At 39.2% G+C, this 24,405-nt stretch overlaps 1 protein-coding gene across 1 annotated transcript in view; it reads left to right on the top strand.

Annotated features, from left to right (window-relative positions):
- The window catches only part of IL1RAPL1 (interleukin 1 receptor accessory protein-like 1), a 355,957-nt gene extending 335,951 nt beyond the window's left edge, over positions 1 to 20,006 (top strand). Inside the window, exons 8-10 of the mRNA XM_009880548.1 lie at positions 2,808 to 2,951; positions 17,816 to 17,986; positions 19,288 to 20,006. Coding sequence (XP_009878850.1) covers positions 2,808 to 2,951; positions 17,816 to 17,986; positions 19,288 to 20,006 — 1,034 coding nt within the window. The remainder of the gene's footprint in view (positions 1 to 2,807; positions 2,952 to 17,815; positions 17,987 to 19,287) is intronic.
- Positions 20,007 to 24,405: the final 4,399 nt, after the last annotated feature.

Genomic DNA, 24,405 nt, shown 5'->3' with positions numbered 1-24,405 from the left:
TCATACACATCACCAACACCCTCTGTGTTTGCAGAGCCCCTTCAAGAGTAACCTCTTCTACCAAGGAGTCAGGAACCCCCTCCCCAGTTCACAACGGGAAAACCGAGACAAAGAAGTGTGAAATGGCTTCGGTCACCCATGGGGCCAACAGCAGCGGCAGGCCCCAGCCTTCCGTTCCTCACACCTGCACCTCAGCCCAACACAAGGAAACGCTGTTCACAAAATCCCTCAGAGACAGCCAGTGCCCCCTCTTTAGCATCCTTCAGAAACACTAACTCGGGACCTGAAAGCAACCAGCTTGGTGTGGCGCTGCGCCCAGGCCAATCTGTCCCGCCTTCCACGGGGCTGCACCGCTGTGGCTGTCCCACCTCCATCACTCTGGGGGTTGGCTCAGGCATCTGCAGGACTGGGAGTCGGGATGGCTCATCACTGATCCTCTCTGCCTCCAAACCCCGACTGATAGCATCCCAGACGGAGAGCGGACATGTGCTGACAGACGTTGCTCAGCACAGAGGAAAATACAAGCTTGCTGTGCTAGGTGGATAGGGCATGAAACTTACTTTGCAAACAAATCAGTTTAAGAAAGAACCACCTTATCCTTGTGCTCATAAATGATCACAATGGGCTCAGCAGCAGCACATGAAAAGGTAATTTCTAGTACGTTTCAGGGTGATTTAGAGAATTCTGTTGTTTGTTCTGGTTGCCTAATTTAGGGCAGTTTCATGTGCGTTCAGGTAGACTTTACTGAAGTAAAGTTATAGGCATAATCTTGAATGATTTAATGGGGAAAAAGATAACTGAGAGGGACTCTTTGATGGCAAAGTGATGCAGTGCATTAGTCTGATTTCATACACGATGACAGAGAACAGATGACTACCTGCAGTTATTTTTTGCATTTAATCTCAAAATCATTAATTTAGGATAAACTTTCGTTTTCCAGTTGTAAAGTTTTTCCTTGCCTTTAATGAGTCATAGCAGCAGGCACATAAATAGAGTATTTTGTGCCTAGCAACCCGAAATATTAAAGCCTTTCTTCTAGTCAGCATTGAACAGCTGCATCACCTGTAGTACAAAATGATAAACAGGGTATAGTAAGCCAGTGCAGTGTAATTTCCATTTCCATTTATATTCTAAAATACTGTATTACTTGTCTATGCAAACAATTTTTTGTTGGGTGTTTTTAATAACATTCCCCTCTCTGCACCAGGAAAGTATTGAAAGTCTGAAATAACCATGTCGGTCTTAAAAATATCTAACACAAAGGAGTTTCCAGCACAGTTTTGAAGAGAATGACATGGAATATAAATGCCTTCTTATATGATTTTATTACACTTTTAGTGTCTTCTAGAGAGCAATGAAATCTTCTTACAGTTGCCTCAAAATAATAAAAAGTGTGTGAGTCTCAGTAGATGCAGTCAAAATAAATGGAATTGTCACTTTTTCCTCTAACCTTTTATTTCTCTAATTGAATTGTATTGTGCTGGAATATCATATCTGCATAACTACACACACACACAAAAAGGTTACTTCAGGGCTACCTGCTTCACTCTGACAGAAGCTGCCCGCTGGAAGAGAATACTGTGAAAGTAACATGGAACTGAGCTTTCTCCAGCGCAGATTTTTATGAAGCAAACTGTATATCTTTGATTTCCAATATTTGATTTCTTGGCATTCCTCAAAACTCAGCGAGATTGGAAAAGTATGGGTGGTCTTAAGATTTACAATCTATTACTCGTTTCAAATGAGAAAATGGTTAGTGATGCTCTTCCTCCTACCACCCTCCTTTTTTAACATTGCCAGTTTTCAGTCAACAAGCCAATGAAAAGTAACAACAAAATGGATGCCACAGAGCTGTGTGAGCTTCCTTGAGCGTGCAATGGTTAAGACTGGGGGAAGTGAAAGTCCATAATGGCATATTACTTATGCACTGATAAGTGGCCCCACTGAAGATGCTGCTGGTGGTAGACAGTTGTGGCCACATTTGACCAGAGTCCCTGTCCTCAGGAACGGAGCTACACGGTGACGATCTTAACCCATCATGTGAGTCTCCAGTGGTAGAGTGCAGCAAAGACGCCAGGGGGTCATGGTCTGAATGGGAACATCAGAACGGACAAATCAGCATGGTTTGCTGTGGTTTCACATAAGCCAAGCCCAATGAGGGAAAGGGGAGAAGATGAACTGCAGATCACTGGGAAACTGTGGGAAAGATATTAACACATAACTGACATGTGAGGCTGTGGGGTTCCTTGAATAATTTGTCTTCACGCCTTTCAAGTTTTTTTGTTTTTTTCTTTAAATTATTTTGGAAAAAATAAAAAATATAATTCTTAGTGTAATCTTACCCAGTAGACTGAAACTCATCTTATTTGTGTGTGGAATAAGGGAGGAGTTTTGTTTGCATTATAGTCCCCAAAAAAGAAACATTCACCTCTGCTTTCATTGTAAGTAGAATATCAACATTTGTCTGTGTAAAGCAAACTGTGATCTAGCTAGAGAGAAGCAAAGAAGAGAGTTATCCATTATCTCTTATATATATGCACATACTCATACACACACACACACACCCTCCTCAGTAACTGTTATTTTTTAAATAAGCAATTCAGATGGTGTACCAGTGGAAAAAATATTTTATTAAAGAAAAAAATCTATTAATTAGGTGCTTCTTCAAGGCCCCTATAACAAAATAAATACATAAACCCCCCATCATTCATTATTTTATTTTAATGTTTAACATAAGTGCAAGGTCCGCTGCTAATCTTTCTCTGGTTTGGAATGTGGTTGTTACTGCGTTTTGTAATTCTTTGCAGAGCTGATGTACACAGTTGAGCTTGCTGGTGGGCTCGGTGCTATTCTGCTGCTGCTTGTTTGTTTGGTGACTATCTACAAGTGTTACAAGATAGAGATCATGCTCTTCTACAGGAATCATTTTGGAGCTGAAGAACTAGATGGAGGTAAGGCAGCTTCGTAGTACGTTTCCTAATTTCAAAGTATGCCTGTCTTTTATTTCTCTCCGCTAAGGCCCAAATTTCATTTCAGTTCAAGACTCGTTAACAACTACAACTTTTATTTCTCACTGCATTAGGCACTGACTTGAATATGCATTCCTCATGCAGCACATTAGCAGCAGTGATTGCTGAGCTGATGTACATGCTGCTCTCTGATGTACATGAGCTCCAGAAAGACACCCATGTCTTTTAGATCTTTATTCCCGACGCTGAATGTAAATGATCAACATCGATGCATTAAAGGTTTTCACTTTCTGTCAGTACTGAAAGCCAGCTCCACTTCTCCATAAGCTAGGGAGTGTCTTCCCTAATTGTATTCACCAAGTAGGTAGAGGTTGAAGTAAATCTCAATTTACTGCTTGTTTAAACTGATCAGTTTCAATAAACTGTACTGAGTGCTTGGAAATGTACCCAGCAGTTCATTTTCCTGAGTTCATTTACTTAATCACTGCGAGCGTGGCTAATGGTCATTAAAGTTGTTCTGTGACTCAAGGACACCCAGCCTAAACAAAAGTAATCTGCAATGTATGTGTGCACCAGCTTGTGTCAGATGTATACATGCATTTTCCTTTATTCTCTTTTTAAGCACTGAAGAAAAAGGTCGTCTTTGCCTCTAGCCCTGCTAAGCAAAACTGCTGTTGAACAGCGAACCGGGTTGAGCTGCAGGCTCTGATTAATTAGGTTTGGTTTCTTGGGTCAGAGTTCCTGATGTTTTGTGTTACCACTGCGTCTTTGGTAACAGGACCTTCTTTTTCACTGAAATAATAATAAAAGTATCTTACAGTTCAAGGTAATAGCCCATGGGCAGAAGCCCCTGTGACATATTAAAATAAATGCGTACTGATAAACAAGCACTGGCCAAATCTGTTACCAATAAGGGAGAAGAGCGGCAGCAGAATTAGAGGTCCTTATATAAGAGAAAGACTTCCATAATAAGATCACTAGGGAATGACCCACTTCTGCCTCCCATCTAAAAATGCGCAAGGATTCAAAATAGAAAATGCTCAGTACAACAAGCCCAAGAACATTAGAACATTTTGTGTCCTTCTACTAGATTTACAAAAAGGATGCATTGATATAGCAGCTCAGTGGGGGAAAAAATCAGGTTATTCTACTTATTTTAGAGAGGAGGAAACTGAGGCCCAGAGGGATGGTGACTCATGGAGGATTTTAGCAGACACCTTTTTTTTTCAGGTGCTGAGATCCTCTCTTCTCCACAAAGATGCGCCCAGTTTAAGTGGGCATGCTTACTTGTATGAATTGTGTGAATTTAATAATTGTCATATTACATTAGGCAGAAATAGTTTCATTAATAATTGTTTAAACAGATGCAATTTAATGTTTTCTCTTGCAGATCGGGAATTCTTCGTTTTATTGCTGTCATTTATTGTTACCTCAAATCATTCCAATTCATTTGCAGATTTACTTTACCAGGTGTTACGCGCTTGCATCTCTCTCCTCCCATCCCAAACATTGGTCACCTAGGAACAACCATACTTCAGTCACACATTTTAAACAACAAAAAAGTGACCTCTACAGGATATTGTTGTGGGATTCAAAAGGAGGAAACCCAATATCCATTCAGTTTATCCTTCTGAGCGATGTTCATTATTAAAGAAGATAAAGCATGAATTCTCCTTAGATGATCAATGCAAACACTGATAGCTTCAGTGCTTAACTGCAGTAATAATATAAGAAGAAAAATACTACTTGCAGATTCCTAATGGAAGCCTGTGGCGTCTACTGTATTCATTATATAGCAACATGGATAAAACCCATCGTGCCAATGAAGTTACTGCAGCTGGACTTTTTATTCTTGTCTCTTTCACTTAACGCACTTGCAAAAGCAAGAAAAGGGAGAGAAAATTCCCCACAGAAGACCAAGCCACAGCTTGTGCAGAAATAAATTGCAGACATACATTCAGATCCTTTCCTTTGGCTTAGTTTGTTACTGACAGACACAAAATGCTGAACTCTAAAATCTTCTTCTCACCGCATCTCCTGCAGTGCAACAGCAGAGCGCCCACGTGCTATTCATAATTTACACCATGTTCTGTCATACTTCGGGACAGCATGTAGATAAGCAAACATCAAAATATCACAGGCTTTTTTTCTGTGCATTATATTGTACCCAGAGAGGATTTGAAACACTTTAAAAGTGAGGTCCAATTAAAATTTTCAGTTGAAAATCTCTTTTAAAATGCAACGCTTCATTTCTTCCCTGATCAGAGAACAAGCCCTTCAGGATGTCAAATAGCCTTAAACATTTCAGTTTTTCTCAGGCTAACATACGCATTTCTGTGGGAGGCATGGGTAAATTGTGAGAAATATTTGAAAACAAAGTATTTAACCCTTACAGCTAATGCAACTTAATTTATTACTTTCTGTAGTGGTACTGCATATCAAGCAAGTGATCACAGCTGCTGATTCCTCACTTCTCTAACTTGCAGCTTTGACTTTCCCATCTTCTCTCTCATCCTGGGGACTAGACTCTCCTGTTTTTACCTCACTCCGGCAAACGCTTTAGCTCATTCTCTCCTTTCTTGTTTCCTGGGAATGGGCATTGACGCCCGCTTTTTTGTTTCCGTGGCTAATTCCCTGCCCTTCCTACTAAATTGGAACAAAATCAAATCCAGCTCACATTTTACTGCTTTTCCTCCCACTCTGTGCCCATGCTTTCCAGCTGCCTGGGAGCTGACTTCGTACCGGGGGACTGTGTGACCGACACCATGTTATGTCCCTCGGTGTGGAGCTATGCGACGTGCCAGCGTTTAGTCAGGGGACCTCACTGTGAGCGTCTGACAGATCCCCCTGGGAGCTGGAGCACAGGGGCAAGAAAAACACTCTGATCCTTGGCAAAGCAGTAGCTTTCTCACCTGCAGGTGTTTGGCATGATCTTGTGCCTCAGAGATATTACTCACCCTTACCAGTCTGGTAGCCAGAAACTCCCAAATCTGCTCAGTTCGAGATCTCTCCACATACATGATGAAGATGATACCTTGAAGTGGCATGCAAATGAAGTGGTGTCTGGTATTATTCTGAAAACAACAACATTTTCAGAAATGGATACTTCACTGGGAACTTCCAAGGGCTGATCATTGTTAAATGTCAGGCAATGTTTTAGGTTTGCAGCTTTAAACTTAAAAGCCTATTTTAAAAAGCCTTGTCCATAAAGTGCACTTTAAGGATTAACACATTATTAGTGAAAGCCACTTTTATAAGTGATGATTTCTTCTCTTTTACTGTACATTGAGCTTCAACACAAGAGATTTTATGTCACCTTCATCCTCTGAGGAGTGTTTTAGCAGTTACTGTTTACGTATTTTTGATTTCCAAGGATCTTCTCTTGCTGCCTTTCTCAGTTTTTAAATGACTTGATGAACCAAGTATACTTTAACTGAGAAGAGTAAAAAGGCAAGTAAACATGTACAAGTACCTGTGATCAGCACATCCCCCAACTTCTTTCTACTTTGCACTCTGTGACCTGAAAAGGCTGTTTGTATCAGAAGAGGTATTACCACACTATAGAAATCTGTTCTTTGCCTACATGCGAGCTGACTTCCAGGCCCCCCAAAATCTAAGGAAATTTCTCTTCTTTCTGAGACTGCTTCAGCTCATCAGCAGACACAGCGAGTGTGGAGAGTGGAGTCAGACCACTTCTCTAAGCAGCACCATTTATGATGCCTCCTTAAAGTGGTCAGGAGGCTCAAAGTCACCAAAACAGCTATTTTCAACTTTTTCTTGCCATTTCAAGACCTAGACCTGAGAGCCTCCAGTGGACGTGCAGATGTCTGCATGCCAGCTTTAAGGTATACAAAGGATAAATCCAGGAGTCTCTGGAAGACAGGCTGAAAACCATTGGACATAGTCAGATAGGCAAAATTACTCAAAATCATGAACTTATGTTTATGTGTGTTTACATTCCATATACTTATATGTGTTTACATTCCAGATTCCAGTTTCAGAGAAAAGAGCACATGGTACAGTTAGCAGTAGGAACAGACTGCAGGCACTAGCCCCTACCATTACCTGGGTATGTTAGTAACCTTTTAAATCGGTTGACGTTTTTGTATGAAGGAATTAATAAGCAAGGAGTAAAAACTATCACGAAAAAGAACAAATTTTACATTAAGAGAATGGCATTACAATTGATAAGAATAAAAAAGTAGAAATTAAAGTCTGAACAAATGTGTTGTAAATAGTTTTCTAGTGAAATTTACATAAATATCATTTCTTACAGCTAAGCTGACAAGAAAGCTCAAGCTGGCTTGAGCTTTAGGCTCAAGAACAAAAGTTAACCCTATAGGCAGATGATAACTAGAAAGTGAGAACTTTGCTTAGCAGCTGATACGATGACCTTCACAATGACCCTTGGTGCCTTTAGGTCCCATCAGCTGCTTCTACAAAGTGGGATGGGAGCTCTCCCTGATGTCCTCGATCTTATTCTCAGCTTTTCTTGCCAAGGAAACCTGGGTGAACTGAAGAAAGACACAGCCTCTGTGCATCTGGGGAGCAGGCAGGGAAGGCACCTGGGAGCCAGGACTGGGGACTTCCTCTGGGTTTTGTTTTCAGTTCGGCAGGTTGCTGCCTTCCCCCCTGCCCCAACATTGCCAAAATTAAAAAAAAAAAAAAAAAAGTGCTCCTAACATGATTAAAATGAGTCACTGCTGAGCTCTCTACATTCAGGAGATCTTGTTTGGATTTGGTACGTGACATCTGTAGTGGCTGTTTCTTGGCTGTGCTGGTTGCACGTTCTTAAGAGATGAGTTTTGACTGCTTGCTGAGGAGAAGCAAATCAATGCTCAGATTAGGAGACTGATGAAACCTGGGAGTCCTTAAGTAATCATGATTTTTGTCCTTACTATTATTTAGCTGCAAAAGACTAGCAGGGTTCATGGGCAGACCCAGATAATGCTAACTTATTAACCGTACAAATCAAGAGCGGGTAATATATACCTCTTAGCGGTTTCCTGGGTTTCATCCCAGTAAACCTCTTACACAGCACAGAAAGGCAACACTTTGAGATTGTTTATGTTTCAGTACGACTTAGCTGTGAACTTTCAAATGTAACTTTTACCAATGGTTTAAGCACTGCCAAAGCACTTGTGTTTATGATTCTGCTATGCAGGTATAGTTAGACTGAAATTACTGCTGAAGTTAGTGACTTTGCAATTACAGAATCTTCCCTGGGGACCCACAGAATAAATTTGCAATAGCAGCCTCACCACTGTGTATGTGTTCTTATTGGTTATTGGAAAATCATGGCAATAAGAAATCCTGCTCTATAAATATGAATTTCAAATTCTATTAAAATCACCTTTAGAAAAATGCAGCTTTCATCTTTCTAAGTATTATTGGTTACAAAAAGGTATTTTCCTCTTATTTAATTACAATTTTATTGCTGGAAAACTGCTTCTCTTAACTCTTCTTGTTTATGCTATTTATTTACACCTGAAATGCAATTCAAACAATAAAATCTCAATTTATGTCTCCACTGAATATGGGATTTTCTAGATTCTGTCCTTGAAACTTACAAATTCAAAGAAAAATCCCTGCTTTTTTATCTTTTCCTATTTTATAGCATCTAGAGATACATATATTAAAACATAAAATAACAATATCACCAAGAACATCTTTAGATTCCAAACTAAAACATTGTTATAGGTTAGAAAGTCAAGAAGTAAAGTAGAAAGAAAAAAAAGACTACCGTATATAAATTAGTGAAGATCAAGATATATCCTGTTCCTCAAGCAGCAGCTCTTTCAAATGATTCTAAGCTTTGAAGTTTTTTTTATCAAAGGCCAAAGCACATTGCAGATTTCCAAGGTAGGTGAGATGAACACAGCATCTTGGCATCTGATTTCAAGAATCTTAGGTTGAAAGTCTGTTTCCAAGCCATTTCTCCCTTGAGTTTTGTTTACATTTATAATGATTTACTTAACTTTTCACTGCTTTTCCCTAGATCAAGGCTGTCTTAGCTCCAGTTTTCAAAATACTTAACCCAATGATAAGATACAAGTACTGTCACTGAGATCAACAGAATGAAGGAATATACATAAAATTAAGCATGTATTTTATGCAAGTAACTGGTTGCTTTGTTGAATTAGGGACATAATAAAAGCATCACTTCTTGAAACTTTTTATTTAAGAAATTTCTTTAGTATGGAAAAAAATTATACTCTCCCCTTTTCAGAGTTTACATGACACTTTTTATTAGTGCCTCTTCCTACTTTCTCCTTTTTTAAATAGTAGTTAGTTTCTTCCGGTCTTCCATAGATAACTACTATGTTATACTGTGTTTCCAGCTAGGTAGTCACCATTCAGTCTTTCAATATCTTCCAGTAATATGTTTTTTCTTACTGTTGTGTTCAACCTGCAAATAATTCATAGCAACCAAGACAATAATTTCTGTCACCATCCTTTAATTTTCATTATTTTTTTAATATTCTGAAACTCTTATAAGGACTTCTGACTTTTTATATCTGTCAAGAGTAACAAGATTAATGCTTCATCAGTTTTTTATATTGAAAGTAGAATGTCTTTAGTAGTAGTAATAAATTTAAACTTCCACGTTAATGAGAATGAGTGGGAAATGTTTGAGATGCACTCTTCATTTAGTTAGGGATACAAAATCAGACTATATATAAGAGAAAAAATTAACTTCAATAATAGGTTATTCAGTTTAAATAAGTAATATTCTATCTTATGTATCTGTCAATGACAAATTTTAGCTGTAATTATAGAAAACCAGGGAAAATATAGCTTACAGAGAGCATTTATTTCACACTTGAAATCATGCCATTGTATTAATTTTTGCCTGAATTTTTATCTGCTGGGAATCACTCCCAATTTTCAAGAAATGTCAAATGCAGCATTAATATCTTGGGATTTTCATAAATATTCTTATAAAATCAACTTTTAAATTGGTATTTCTTTCATTTTTTCATGGTCTTTAGTCTTCCAACATTCAATATAGCTTCATGGGGAAAAAAAATAAATGCATGTGCATGGCTTTAATATTTAAATAAATGTGTCTACTAGGGACAAAGAACCTTTTTTTTTTTTTTTTTTTTTTTTTCTGTTCTGTGCAGCGCTGAGAATACTCCAGAACCTATCTAGAACTGATTACATTTCTTTAACCTCTTCCCGAGTGTTGCATTTACAAAACCTCCCTCCAATTCACCATTACCCACTCTGTACAAGGGTATGAACTATCATTAGGAAAGTTACACTTAAAAAATACATTGCCACAGAAAAAGCTAGTGTTGGTAGTTCTTAATTTTTATTAACATTAAAAGGGCTTGACATTTAAAAATAAAAGAAAATGTTAAGGAGAGCTTCATAAGCAACAGTAAATAGTGTAAGAAAAAGTATAAGCATTTTGAAAGACTTAGGATTCAGGCATTTTACTCAACTAAGGATTTAAATTACATTTTTCATTATGTTAAGGGTGACGAACACTATTGCAATGTGTACATTAATTGTGGCCCCACAAGTAATGAAACAAGTACAGATTATGAAATGCCATAGTCATTATAATTTTGAAGCAATGACAGTCTTTGGGAAAATTTGAAAGCCCAGTACTTTGCAACCTTTCCTGAACACAGCACATTTTTTTAAAGAGGAAGACCGCCTGTATCAGCTTGACTCCAACCCTCTGCGGCACTGGGAGGATCCAGTCTGTCATTTCTAAGAATCCCGCTTGAAATCCTGAAACTCCAAGTTAAAGCAAATTGCTCCTGGGCTCCAGTAATGAGTCTTTACTAGGCTGGCAAATGCTCTGGCGATGGAGGGGAATCAACTGTCCAGTTGCCTATTGGTCTAGAAATGGAAGATTTGCTGAAGCCCGACATGTTGCTGGCTACACGTAGCTGCGGAGCAACCTGCACGTGGTCAGCTCCCTTCAGTGCACTGAATGTTTCTGAAGGCACTGCTAATTTATCTGGAGGATTTCAGGAGGCACAGAGGTGTGGGTTGACCCTGGTGTCTAGGTCTTCCTGGTTCATCAAAATAAGGTTCACTGTGAAACATGGCATTATGAGATTTCTCTTTGTTCTGATCTATTAATCTGTCTTGTGCTAAAATGTATCATGCCAGCTGAAAATCAGCTTGTCATCTACTTGAACATAGCTCATAAGAAAAAACTCTCTGAAGGGTTGTTTTCTTTTATTTTTAATTTTTCATCCATATATATAATTTTTCTGTCCCCCATTGGCATAAATATATGCAATGTTTAAGGTTTAATAAACCTTCAAAGGCCCAAACTGCTGGCTTCTTGGAGTGCAACACAGAAATCATTAGAAAACATATACATCTATAATACAAATTCAAAATCGAATCTGTTTGCTGGTCCCTGTAGAAGAGTAAGCTTTATTTGTGTTTCTGTAGGCACCAGCTTACCATTTCTTCATGTGTAGCTGTTAAAAGAGCATGCATACAGATGAGTTCTTAGATGTCTGATAGCAATTTACTTACCCAAAGGTTCTATTTGCATGTGACAAAGTAGATGCATATAAAGTCTGGGTTTCATTTTGTGCTTACATTGAGCCTTTAAGTGACTGCTGCTGAGTGCATCCTTGGAATAACAAGAAGCATTTGCAACTTTATCCCCTAAAAGTTTATATCACTTCTGCTGGATCAACACTGTAGAAGGTTACAGGAAGTATGATAACATATTCCACACTTGGATGAGTACCAAAAGGAATGGACAGCATTAAAGAATGCATGATGCAATGCTGCAACAGGTGTTTTGGCTAATATCCTGGGCCACTAAGTGAAGTAATGTTTCCATGTGTTATCAATGAAGTTGGGATTTCACGCTCAATGTTTACCCCTAAGATCAATTCAAATAATTTTGTCAGACCTGTGGTTGAGTGCAGCTCCATGACTGTTACTCAGTGTCCTTGCTTTCAACTCCATAGAACAGTTAAAATGATATGGCAAAGTTTGTACTTCACAGTCTGTTTTAACCAGAGTCTTGCAGTACTAGTGGTTTTAGGCTGACTGAAACATTTGTGGACTGAATGCATTATGCCTTGAGCACAGGCTGTATTTGACCCCGTTGTGGTGAACTAATCCAGCTTTCATGGTTGTCTACAGTATGATAACAAAGACTTTTTTGCATCAAGTCTGGTTGAATTTGGCCATGCAAAGTCTGCTTTAGGTTTTGTTCCAATATTTTCAATTAGTGTATACAACGAAACTTCACAGAAATGTTGGCTGTTGAGTTGAAGACCTCCATGCTAGTTGTATACCACCTGTAGGCAGCAGAAAGCAACTACAAACCACATAACTGAAGAGGGTGCTTGTCCATTCACAAAGAATGGGAATAGGAAGAGGAAGCTTATCACACCAAAATATTTCAAAGTGTTGTTGTGGCATAATATTGTATGTCACACTTAGCTGTGTTCACTAAAGTGAAGGACAGCCATTGCATAATACAGCTCTGCAACTTACCTGAAGGCAATGCTAGATGAACTTATTCTCATATGTTTCTAAAAAAAGAACCCTGAAATGGTTAAGGGAATAAGAGTGCTTTCAGGTCCAAAAGTATATGTAGATAATTGCTTTCAATCTCCATGGGAAAGAAAAAAGTCTCAGATGAAATGATCAACATCCCTGCCTTCGGTTATTAGCAGGTATTTTTCTTCCTAAGTGTGGGAGGAAACAGGTAGTGAGTAACTATATTCCAGTTTATTGCTAATGCACAGGAGCCTGATAAAACCAAATCTTTGAAATGGCATAATCTATATCTAAAGCCAAAGTGCAAGCAACAATCAATCACATTTTCATTGAGAGGATTCTTGGATAGAAGACTTAATTGTTTGCTGGTGAAGGGAAATAAGGAAATTTTAAAGAAAAGATTAGTGTGCCCCCAGCTTTTTTTTTAGTTTGGATTTTTGCCCTTTTTTTCCGACCCTGAGTATTAGATTCAGCCAGTATCTGAACTTATTGTGTAGCCAAATATAATTATCATACTACATAATAGTATAAGTAGTCATATCAAGTCCTTTATGACTTGGTTTGTGGTTAGGACCAGATTAGAAATTTTCTGGTGAAGTTTTTTTTTCTTTGAAAAGGCAGATGTACAGACACCAAATATTTTCATGGGTAAAATACTGTTTCCGGTGAATCCTCAGGAAAACGCAAAGCTGTAATGGACTTCCTGCATGTTTTCTGGGAGTCTGGGGACTCCTGGATGCATAGCTTGAAGGAAGGCTTACATGGAAAACAGCCTGAGAGCAAAGGGCTTGAGAGCAAAGCTGAGAGCCTCCTGCTTCCATGTGACATGGCCAAAAGACTGTCAAGATGCAAGCCCCAGCTCCTAGCCATCAGATCTGGAAGTCTGCAGGCTCACATCTCTCCCTCTCAGTCCATTGGGATAGCATGCTAAAAAACATGAATTAAGATCAGAAATGTTCTTAGAATGTAAGCATCAGTCCCATCCATTACAAGCAGGAGTAGGTGGGACCGTTTAACTAAGAAACACAGGCAGAAATGCTATCCTACTGGGTGTTTAAATACTTTCCTGGAGATGGGAGATTTCAATAATTTTATGAGTTCTCCCATTTTTCATTATAACTGAAATTCTACTTTTTTTACTCTCCGTAACAGTTAGAGAAAATAGTAAATAAGGCCATAGCCCTTTGATCACATCACAGAAAAGTTAGCTTCTGATGGCTGTGTAGCTATCTGCCTGCTGTAGTTCTTAAAATGTTTCACAGGGTTGACAATGCAACCTAAATAATTTTAATTAACTAAAAACAGGCTAACATGTAAATATCATAGAACTAAAGCAAAGGCATATGTGATCATCCCCTGTGTATCCCAGGCATTTCACATTTTGCAAAGTGTCTGCTCGTGTCAGTATGTCAGACCATCAGTTAACATAATTACCGTATAAAGTAATTCTTCTGTAAACTGAACTTTTTTCTTTTCATCAAACAAAATTAAAAAAAACCAAAACCCAAAACCTGACAGATGGAGAGTATAATAGCTCAGGGAAACCACCATGCTAATGCATCTTACAGTTTCCCAAACTGGACTACACATCTTGCTGGACTGGAGTTTTGAGTAAATTCATGATTGGCTGAACCCATCTGTGTAGACATACCCTAGATTCTGCCATTCTTTGTCCTTCAAATGCTATTAAAACTAGGGAACTATGGTGGAAAGAAATGCTCCCTGCAATACAGGATAATGCAGTTGTAGTCAGTGGAAATGCCGGAGCCCCCACGGTATGAAAAATGTATGTTTCAAATAAATGCATTAGTGCAGTATTTATATATGCAAGAAAACAGAGACATAGCATGAATAATTTTCCCTCTATGTAAGAATGTGCAAACCATCCTAACAGACAATACCCCAAGCCCTTAAAACAGTAGGAATACTGCATTATTTATTATTATTTATCCCTTTGAGAAATTATAAATTCTTATCTTTACTCAAAGACTTTCAACAGAGCAACAGTGCTTTCAAGCATGTGGTATGGTTATGACCATTACTAACGTGGCAATAGAAAATGGCATTGCTACATTATTTTGTTGGTTGTCGTAACTTTCCCATGTATTTCCTGACCTCTTTGTGTGTTAACTTGGTTGCTGGGTTAACACTGTCCCACTGTCCTACTGTAGAATCAAAAACCTGCTATGTAATCTCCCTCTATCTCATACTTGATCCATTCAGTGTTGTTTGAATGCATTGTCAAAGGCATTAGGTTCTTGCCTGTTGTTCAGGATCATGGTGTGCCGATCCAGTATCAGGAAGGTTTCATAATCCCAAGGACGAGATTAAGACGCTAAAGTCGGTCAAATGTCATACAACCTTTTACTTAATACTTTTAACAAAGAATAAAGCGTGGAGGATAGGTGAAGGGAAGGCAAAGGTGGTGAAAAGAAAAGGGGGTAAAGGAAGAAAATAAGGAAAGAGGGAGAAAGCTCACTACTGCCACTCGGAGTTCAACAGTTTTTCTGCAGATTCTGTCCGAAGTCTTCAATCATTACATGCTTCATAGAGTCCGGGGTCCGTGGTGGGGTGGCACGCAGCAGGGAGGCGAGGAGGAACAAAGAACAAAAGGGAAGAAGAAGAGAAGGGGCACCAAAAGGCGCGTGCTCCCTTGATATAGGGATCTCGCTCATGCGCAGATCGTCTGGAAATGCTGCTCTCCTGCAAGCCTCTTCCTGCTCTTTTCGTGCCCTTGGTCCCTGTGCAGGTACATGAGGTCGTCGCTTCCAAAACCGTGAAGAAGATGGTCCTACCAGGAGATGGCGGCACAGTAGCAATGTCGAGACAAAATCGCATCTGGTATTGGTTCTCCACACATGGTTTCATAAATACTCCAAAGAAAAATAATGGACAGAGTGAACCACAGAAAGCAGCGCTTCTCTTTCTCTTATTTCTCTTTGCTGTTATTGCTGGTGTTATTGTTTTTGTTTGGGTTTTTTTTTGTTTTGTTTTCTGTGAGTCATAGAATCATAGAATGGTTTAGGTTGGAAGGGACCTTAAAGATCATATAGTTCCACCCCCACACATGTGTCATGGGCAGGAACACCTCCCACTAGGCCAGGTTGCTCCAAAGTCCGGTCCAACCTGCCCTTGAACACTTCCAGGGATGGGGCACCCAGAACTTCTTTGCGCAACCTGTTCCAGTGCCTTACCACACTCAAAGTGAAAAAAATTCTTCCTAATATCTCATCTGAATCCACGCTTTTCCAGTTTGAAGCCATTATTTCTCATTCTATCACTACATGCCCTTGTAAAAAGTCCCTCTCCAGCTTTCCCATAGGCCCCCTTTAGGTACTGGAAGGCTGCTACAAGGTCTCCCCAGAGTCTTCTCTTCTCCAGGCTGAACAACCACAACTCTCTAAGCGTTTCTTCATAGGAGCAGTGCACGATCATCTTCCTTCAGCATCTGTCCTTCTTTTGCTGAGGACTCCTAACTGGGTGCATTACTCCAGGTGGGGTCTTACGAGACAGAAGTAGAGGGGCAGAATCACCTCCCTGGCCACGCTTCTTTTGATGCAGCCCAGGATGTGGTTGGTGTTCTGGGCTGTGAGTACACATTGCCAGCTCATGTTGAGCTTCTTATCCACCAGTACCCCCAAGTTCTTCTCCTCAGGGCTACTCTTAATCCGTTCTGTGCCCAGACTATGTTTGTGCTTGGGATTGCCCTGAACCAGGTGCAGGACCTTGTACTTGGCCTTGTTGAACCTCATGAGGCTGGCATAGGCCCTACTGTCCAGCCTTTCAGGACCTCTCTGGGCGGAATCTCTCCCCTCCAGCGTGTCGACCACTCCGCACAACCTGGTATTGTCAGAAAACTTGCTGAGGGTGCACTCAATCCCATTGTCCCCATTGCTGCCAAAGATGTTGAACAGCACCAGTCCCAGTACTGGGGAACACCACTCATCACTGGTTTCCACTTGGACATTGAGCTGTTCACCACAACTCTTCGAGTGCGCCCATCCAGCCACTATATATCGGACATAAGAATCCAATAGATAATATCACACAAAAAGTGTGCAGGGGAGAGAATGAGCACATGGTCATGGGTTTGGAAAGTTTGAAAGTAGTAACAGTATAACCAATTTTAATTTTGTTGTCTGCAAATGCTAAGGAGCATAGTATGCATGGTTCCGCAAAAGGAAGAGTGGACTGTAAAAGGTTAGCACTGTTTCATTAATTTCATTTGTACTCTTTGCACCCACCCTACATTTGGCAGGCTTTTCTAAATAATGCTACCGGAGTACAAAAAGGTGCAAAATGAGGAAAGGAGTGGCTCAATAAATAACTGAAGTCAGCATTGACTGAATAGAACATTACTTATGACACAGAGTCGAGTATTCAATCAGGTATCTTTTACAAGCAATTAATATTCCCGGTAGCCTGTGCATAATGTTGTTGTATGAGTTAGGAGGATGTTAACATTTCATTATTCTTGCCATTGATTTTTTTCTGCTTTCTTCACAACAAAAGTCAAAACGTGACCTCTTATTCCACTGAATTAGTTCCAGAGCACTTGGCATTATTGACCTCCTAATTAAAATTAATGATGGCTCTTTTGATTCAGTCTTTCAAGTAGGCACACCAAGTGCATTTAAGAAACAAGCACATTTATTTCTCATCTTGAAATGAAATAACACACTGTTAAGTAATGAAATGTACATTAATGCAACATTAAATTTGCAAATTTAAGCACACAGAATTCCAGAGATTTAAACTGCATTAGCAGGAGCTGATGCTGCAAAGATTTAAGCTTGGCAATAATTTCAGACCTGAAAAGCCAATGAGTTTTACAAGTAAAGCTACACATATGCTTCGAACATTTCAGCCCCAGGCCCTAAATTTGTAGTAAAAATCTGGCAAGACTGAAATGTTTTTACTATGCAACAGAGACAATTGCACATTAGCTTAGATATTTCCATGCTTTTCTCTTCCCTTTTAAAGCTAGAGAAGAATTCAAATTCTTTTCAGCAACTTTTTTTTTTTTTTGTGCTTACAAGCTGCGTCCCCATAGTTGAGCGGGTTTCCTTCATACAGAGCCTTACACAAATGTTTATGCACAAACTGACTTCAGTCTATGGATATGGATGCCTTCTCCCTTGCATCTGTATAAATAAGGATGACATCTACCAGGTGAAACAGGCAAGGTGAATGGATTCATATCTGGAGATGGGGTGAAAGCTTGCCATTTTATCTAAACAATTTCCTATTCCTGGGAAATTCTCCCAGAAATAATTCCTGAGGAATTATCTAGGAAATCTGCAAGAATAATGAATAAACTAACTTACTTTCTTCCTGTCTTTCCTTAGACAACAAAGACTATGATGCATATCTGTCTTATACCAAAGTGGACCCTGACCAGTGGAATCAAGAAACTGGAGAAGAAGAAAGATTTGCTCTTGAGATCCTACCAGATATGCTTGAAAAGCATTATGGATACAAATTATTCATACCAGACAGAGATTTGATTCCCACAGGAAGTAAGTCACATCTTTATTCTTGTGTGCTTCTTAAACAGCAAATGCAGTGATTGCAGTGCTTGTTTTAGTATTGTTTCTATACCTACTCCTTTGGAATTTCATCTTTCCTCTGTTATCTTAGAGAATGGTGAAGATAAGCCACCAAACATACTTAATACGTATTTGTCAGATAATAGGATTATTTTTAAATAATTGTATTCTATTGATTGGAAATGAGACAGTGCAGAAAGGACATGTGTAAGTAAAGGGAATGAATGAGACTAACATTTTCACACAGATTTTTTGAGAGCTTGCATATCTAGGAATGAATACAGGGGTCTTTCTTTGCTTTCTATTCCTTAGAGTTTGCCTGGAGGGATATCCATGATTATTACAGAAATTCAGACAGGAAGGAAAAAGTTGTGTTTGGACTAAGGAAAGGGTTGACTAATAACATCTACAGCAGAGCAAACTGGTGAATTCTGTTAGTGTCCACGGTAGATAAATGTGCAATGGAGGTACTGGATCATTCTCAGAGACTGAAAAGTAGAATTGATTCCAGCTGGTACAAGTAGATCTTTTTCATGATTCTTTCACATATTCCAACCTATGTACAGTAATTTTTTTGTAAATTGCTGCAGTATTCTTCATAACTACAGTGTAACCATATAGACAGCTACTAAGACCAGTATCTTTTACTAAAGATAAGAAAGGATGTTTGGTATAGGCAAAGCACAACATCAAACATTCACATGAGTATTTGTTAAATCTACGGCAAACAAAACATTAATTTGCAGGAGCCAACACTGTTTTTGTGAATGTGTGTGGTTGGGGCATAAAAGGAAAAGAAGAATCTAAGCCTACAGTACACCTTAGAGTATCATTTGCGTTCCAGACTGAGTCCCTGAAGCTCATAGTTGCTGCTCTGTTGCCTACCTGGGTGACTGCTTTTTTAAAAGAAAAAATGATGATGGACGCACTTGTTCCAATAAAGATATTGATACAAAATCATGGCTCACGAACAAACACCCCACCATCCATAGCACATGCGGGAATAGGTGTTTCACAGGATCACAGAATGGTTGATTGGAAGGAACCTCTGGAGGTCATCTTGTCCAAACCCCTGCTCAAGCAGGGCCACCTGGAGCAGGTTGCCCAGGACCATGTCCTGGCAAGCCAACCTAGCATATTTGCAAGTGATGTTTTTGCATGTTTCTGTGAGCTTTTCTGGGAGCAGGGATTTGCCTCTGTTGTTTCTCCCCAGTCTATGGGAGCAGAGTGTTTTCTTAGATTGGTTTTTGAGAAATTGTTTTATTTTGTAGCCTACATTGAAGACGTGGCAAGATGTGTAGACCAAAGCAAGCGACTGATCATCGTCATGACTCCCAATTATGTGGTAAGAAGAGGATGGAGCATCTTTGAACTGGAAACAAGGCTTCGAAACATGTTAGTCACGGGCGAAATCAAAGTGATACTGATTGAATGCAGTGAACTACGAGGAGTTATGAACTACCAGGAGGTTGAGGCCCTAAAACATACAATCAAGCTCCTCACTGTCATTAAATGGCATGGACCAAAATGCAACAAGTTGAATTCCAAGTTCTGGAAACGTTTACAGTACGAAATGCCTTTTAAGAGGATTGAACCCATCACACACGAGCAGGTTTTAGATGTCAGTGAGCAGGGGCCCTTTGGGGAACTGCAGACAGTCTCTGCAATTTCCATGGCTGCTGCCACCTCCACTGCTCTTGCCACTGCCCATCCAGACCTGCGCTCCACCTTTCATAACACATATCATTCACAGATGCGCCAGAAACACTATTATCGAAGCTATGAATACGATGTACCTCCTACCGGCACCCTGCCGCTTACCTCAATAGGTAACCAGCATACCTACTGCAACATCCCTATGACACTTATAAACGGGCAGCGGCCGCAAACAAAAACTAACAGGGAGCAGAATCCGGAAGAGGCTCACACAAACAGTGCGATACTGCCCCTCTTGCCACGGGAGACAAGTATATCAAGCGTCATTTGGTGACCGAAATGCAAGGGGCCGTCAACGCCCTTGAGTAGGAGCTGAGTCTGCAGTCCGGTGCCTGGAACTACATCCTCGACTGCTGCTGTTAAACATGCATTACAATCGATAACACGCGAGGAAAAACAGGGTCTTGTACATATGTTTTTTGCAATTTCTTTGTAGCATCAGTCTTCCTGTTTTACCCATATTTCTTCCCATTCACATTTTCGACTTTGTTTTATATGTTATTGGAGTTTGTATATTTACATTTTTTTAAATGAAGAGACTGCTGTATAGATAGGAAACTTTTTTGCTTCATTAGTATAGTTTTAGACTTTTGGTTTGTTTGTTTTTAACCTCTCTTGGGAATGCTTGGACAAAGCTATGTTGATATCAGAAGCACCATCCATTTTGTTGGCCTGCCTAGCCTGATTCCTGAAGGCCATGCCTGCCGCAGTTCACCTCTTTTGGAGAATATTTGTTCTTAGAAGGACCCCATCCCTCACTGAGAGTTCCAGTTTCATTTCTACTCCCGTAATGTGCACTGCTCCTTCCCTGCCCTTTCAATGACCCCCATTTGGGGTAACGCTACAGTCTGATCATCTAACATGTACCACGGTAGATACCTGTCAAACAACAGAATATACCCAATCTGTATCGGTTGCTTCACAGTAGTCACTACAGAGTGTGTAGAAACTAGAGATGGTTTGGTTTTTGCTTTCCTGGGTTTGTTTTCTTTTTTTTTTTAATTATTTTAAGAATGAGTTGACTGTATCCCTTTTATAAATATAAAAGCAAACCCTATTTTTAACACTTCTTGGAAAAGCATTAATGTGGTTGTGGATTTTATTTTTAAATGTTTAACTTTTTCTTTTCCCCCTTTCAAAATCCTGCAAATAAGATCATTTGCAATTGTCAGGCAAGTGAGACAAGTGAGGCAATAGGCACTGAAGTGCAGAGATCCCTGCTGATATTTACAGTGATGACTTCCAAACCAAAGGGGAATAAAAAGACAATATTGCAGACGGTTTGTCACTTTGTATTACAGAAAATGTTATTTTCTAAAAAAGGAATAGCAAAACGTTATTTTGCTGCGGATTACAGAGTCCCCCTGTATTTTAATGTTCCAAAACCTGTATTTGTTTTAAAATGATATATTAAGGATTAAGAAATCTTTCATTTGGTTTTAGCTTGTAATGATAAGTAAAAATTTATTAATTTCAACATGGTTTCAGTAAGAACTCAGGCAGAAAAAATGACATGAATACCAACAAATATCATTGTTTTCAGAATAAACTTTATTTATACAAAATTAATATTTAAATCAGACCTGGAAGTATTAAAACCAATTTATTCACTTTAATGAATAAATAAATTAGTTTTATTTTTTATGTATGATTCTATCTTTGAGGAGTTGCAAACAGTGCGTGTACCATGGCTGCCAGGGAAGAAAAAAAAACCCCACTATGTTTACATCTGGACATCTTTAAGACAAATGAAATAAGCATCTTACTCGTGTTTTAAATAATGGAGAAGTCCCTCTTGTGTTTTTTAGAAAGAGAGAGGAGTGGTGTTGCAGCTCTACAACACGTTCAGGCCAAGCTCTGTGCCGGTCTCTGCTAGCAGAAGCAGAGGAGCTGGGGTAGAGTTGCAGCTGATTGCAGCACACTGTCATATAGTCACGGGTTTGGTTTACCCTGGCAGAAATGTAACCGGTATCCTGGCAAACAGACTTTATAGTCTATTTATGTAATTAATTAGCTTTAGGTATTTTTATGGTAACTGAATGATATTGGCCAATATAATGGATGTGTGGGGTTTGTTCATCCTGATTGTCACAATGGAAAAAATACAGCTTATAATATTTTGGTCTTCTTAATGAGAAGTGATGGGTAGAGAGCGCGTAAACTGCAGTTTGGGGGATGTTTGTGGGAGTAATCCAGAATTGACAGTGTGGGAGGAAATGACTATGCTCCTGTTGTGAAAGTCAAGAAATCTCAGTATCTGCATAACAAGCTAATAGAGCTTTGGGATGTGCACTGATTTTTATTTGCTTAAAAATGTTTATATCTCTAACAATTTGCTCAAGTCCTTTTCTACAATCTGTTCTTTACTATGGTGTCTCCCTCTGGACATGTGCCAAACATCCACAAAATGGAAATGAAGCTGCCAGGCCAGATAAACTTTTAACAGAGCTTTGCACATTTGGTTATTCTCATAGTGTAAGAAAGCTATTGTTACAGACACCTGTCAGGCACTGATGGCATTCAGCTTCATTCAGCTGGATGCCAAATACCCCAGTATCTTCTGAAAGCAATGCATTATTTTTTTCCCCCTTTCCCTCCCCTTTACATGCCATGGGGTAAAGACTGGGATGTGGAATTAATGTAGAACATAACTATCTGACTGCAGTCAGATTTAGTAGGTGTTTCTTTAGCCACATGGAGAGTACTTTTCTGTTGTTCTATTTTTAGCGTAGATTTAAGCACTTTGAATAGCATGATTCAGGGATTGATGGATACTATTTGATATTCACACTACTTCAAAAAAAAAAAGCTTTTCTTATAATGTTTTGTCATAATATTAAACAAAAGAAAAACAAACAAAAAACCCCACAAAACACAAAACACAAAACAAAACCTGAAATAAACAGAGAAGCTGTCTATGGCTTTAGAAACTTTCCTCCTTACTCTTCCTCCTCTATGAACAGCTCTGTGTGGGAAACAGTGAAGGAAACTGTTGTGTGTTCACGTGCTCTATGTTTGACAATAGTTCTGTTGGAACGCAAAAGAAAATTAAAAAAAAACCAAACAAAACAAAACATAACCAAACCTGTCATTGCCCTACTGCTTAGGCTCCATCCTTTTTTGGTGAAGGTGTTCCAGTTTTTGACAATGCAGCCTGTCAGTGTGCATGCAATAGCCACATATAAGATTTAGCCATAAGCAAATAGCACTTTATTTTAAAAACTGCACAGTGTGATGATCGGAAAAAGTTACTCTGCCTGGTCAATAACTTTGGGTCTGTACGTGGATTCTATGCACATGAATTATCCAAGTGTGGTGCTTAGTCTTTGTAAGGCTCTCTCTAATCAGGGTAGTGCTTGATATAAAACTAAAGGACTCTGTTGCACAACCTGTGGAAATTCAGCATATATGTTCTCTGGACCGCACGTATAGCTGGACAGAAATGGGGGACTGTACAGTATGCAGCTAATTATTTTGAAGGCAAAGTCCATTGCTGGGTCTGATTCTGTTCTCAGTTGCAGCAGTATGATTTGAGAGTAAATCTAATAAAGCTGAATGAGTGCAAGACTGCTTTGTGTGGGAGAAGAAAATTGGCAAAGCAAAGAGAAAAGGAATTCATATTTGCAGTCTGCGACAAGCTGAAATCTTGGCCGCAAGGAAAGCAGCAGCAAAATGTCTTCTGCATTTTAGTAGGGACTCAGTTCTCACCTGGCAGCCAACATCAAACACTTTCAATATGATCTGGTTCAGAGCTAGATACTGTTAGGCTTAGATGCAAACTAAGATTTTTCTATTACTGCACAGCTGTGAAAACCGTGTGTATGTTACATAATGGGTGATAATCAGCTTCAAAATAATTGGAAAGCTTGTTATACTCGCCTGATTAAAATTCACAAAGTTTTACTTGGATATTGTGCATTAATGACACATTTAAATTATAGATAAATCAGTGAGATTTGGGGAAAACTGGCCTGGTAACAGGCTTCCTTCATTCTTAAATTGAAAAAAAAAAAAGAAGAAAATGTCAAGCTAGCAAGCCTAAGGAGAGTTTAATTAAAATCCTAAGAAGGAAAAAAAATCACAGCAGTAAAGTAAGCTCAAAACCAGGATAGAGGCTAATGGAGAAGAAAGGTCAAAATACCCACCTGTTTTTTGATTGTATTGTGGCTTTTTTTGTTGTGCAACACTCTGTACTCTGGCTGACCTACATAAAGCAACTGGGTCTTTTGGCCCCCATACAGACAGATCAGCAACAAAAATATGTCCCTGTATGTCTAATACACTTCCGAATTATTTTGTACTTGTTGGTAGTCTAGCACAGGGAGTTTTTGATGTGTCTTCTATTGTGATACAGAGGATGGCAGAAATCTGTCAGCACTAAAAAATTTCTGTAACAGGTTTAGTTTATTGTCCAGAGTAACTATATTCCTTCACACCCCACCCACCCCTTATCTGATATGCTGTTATTAGAACACTTTTTTTTAATCCATTTCTCAGCTGAGCAAGAGACTAATGTGACTGGCATCAGAAAAAATGTAAGCAATTTCATAACAATGAGTCTCCTTGTATAATGAATGCTGCAAGTTCCCTTGCATTTTTTCTGTATAATCACAACTCTTCACCTCCTAAATAGCCCATTGAGTGGAGGCTGGAGAACACCACTGTGTCTTTCA

This window comes from Charadrius vociferus, unplaced genomic scaffold, assembly GCF_000708025.1.
Source record: "Charadrius vociferus isolate BGI_N301 unplaced genomic scaffold, ASM70802v2 scaffold22, whole genome shotgun sequence".
NCBI classification, from domain to species: Eukaryota; Metazoa; Chordata; class Aves; order Charadriiformes; family Charadriidae; genus Charadrius; species Charadrius vociferus.
The sequence above is the reverse complement of the archived record's forward strand: the minus strand, read 5'-3'. Positions and strand labels throughout refer to the sequence as shown.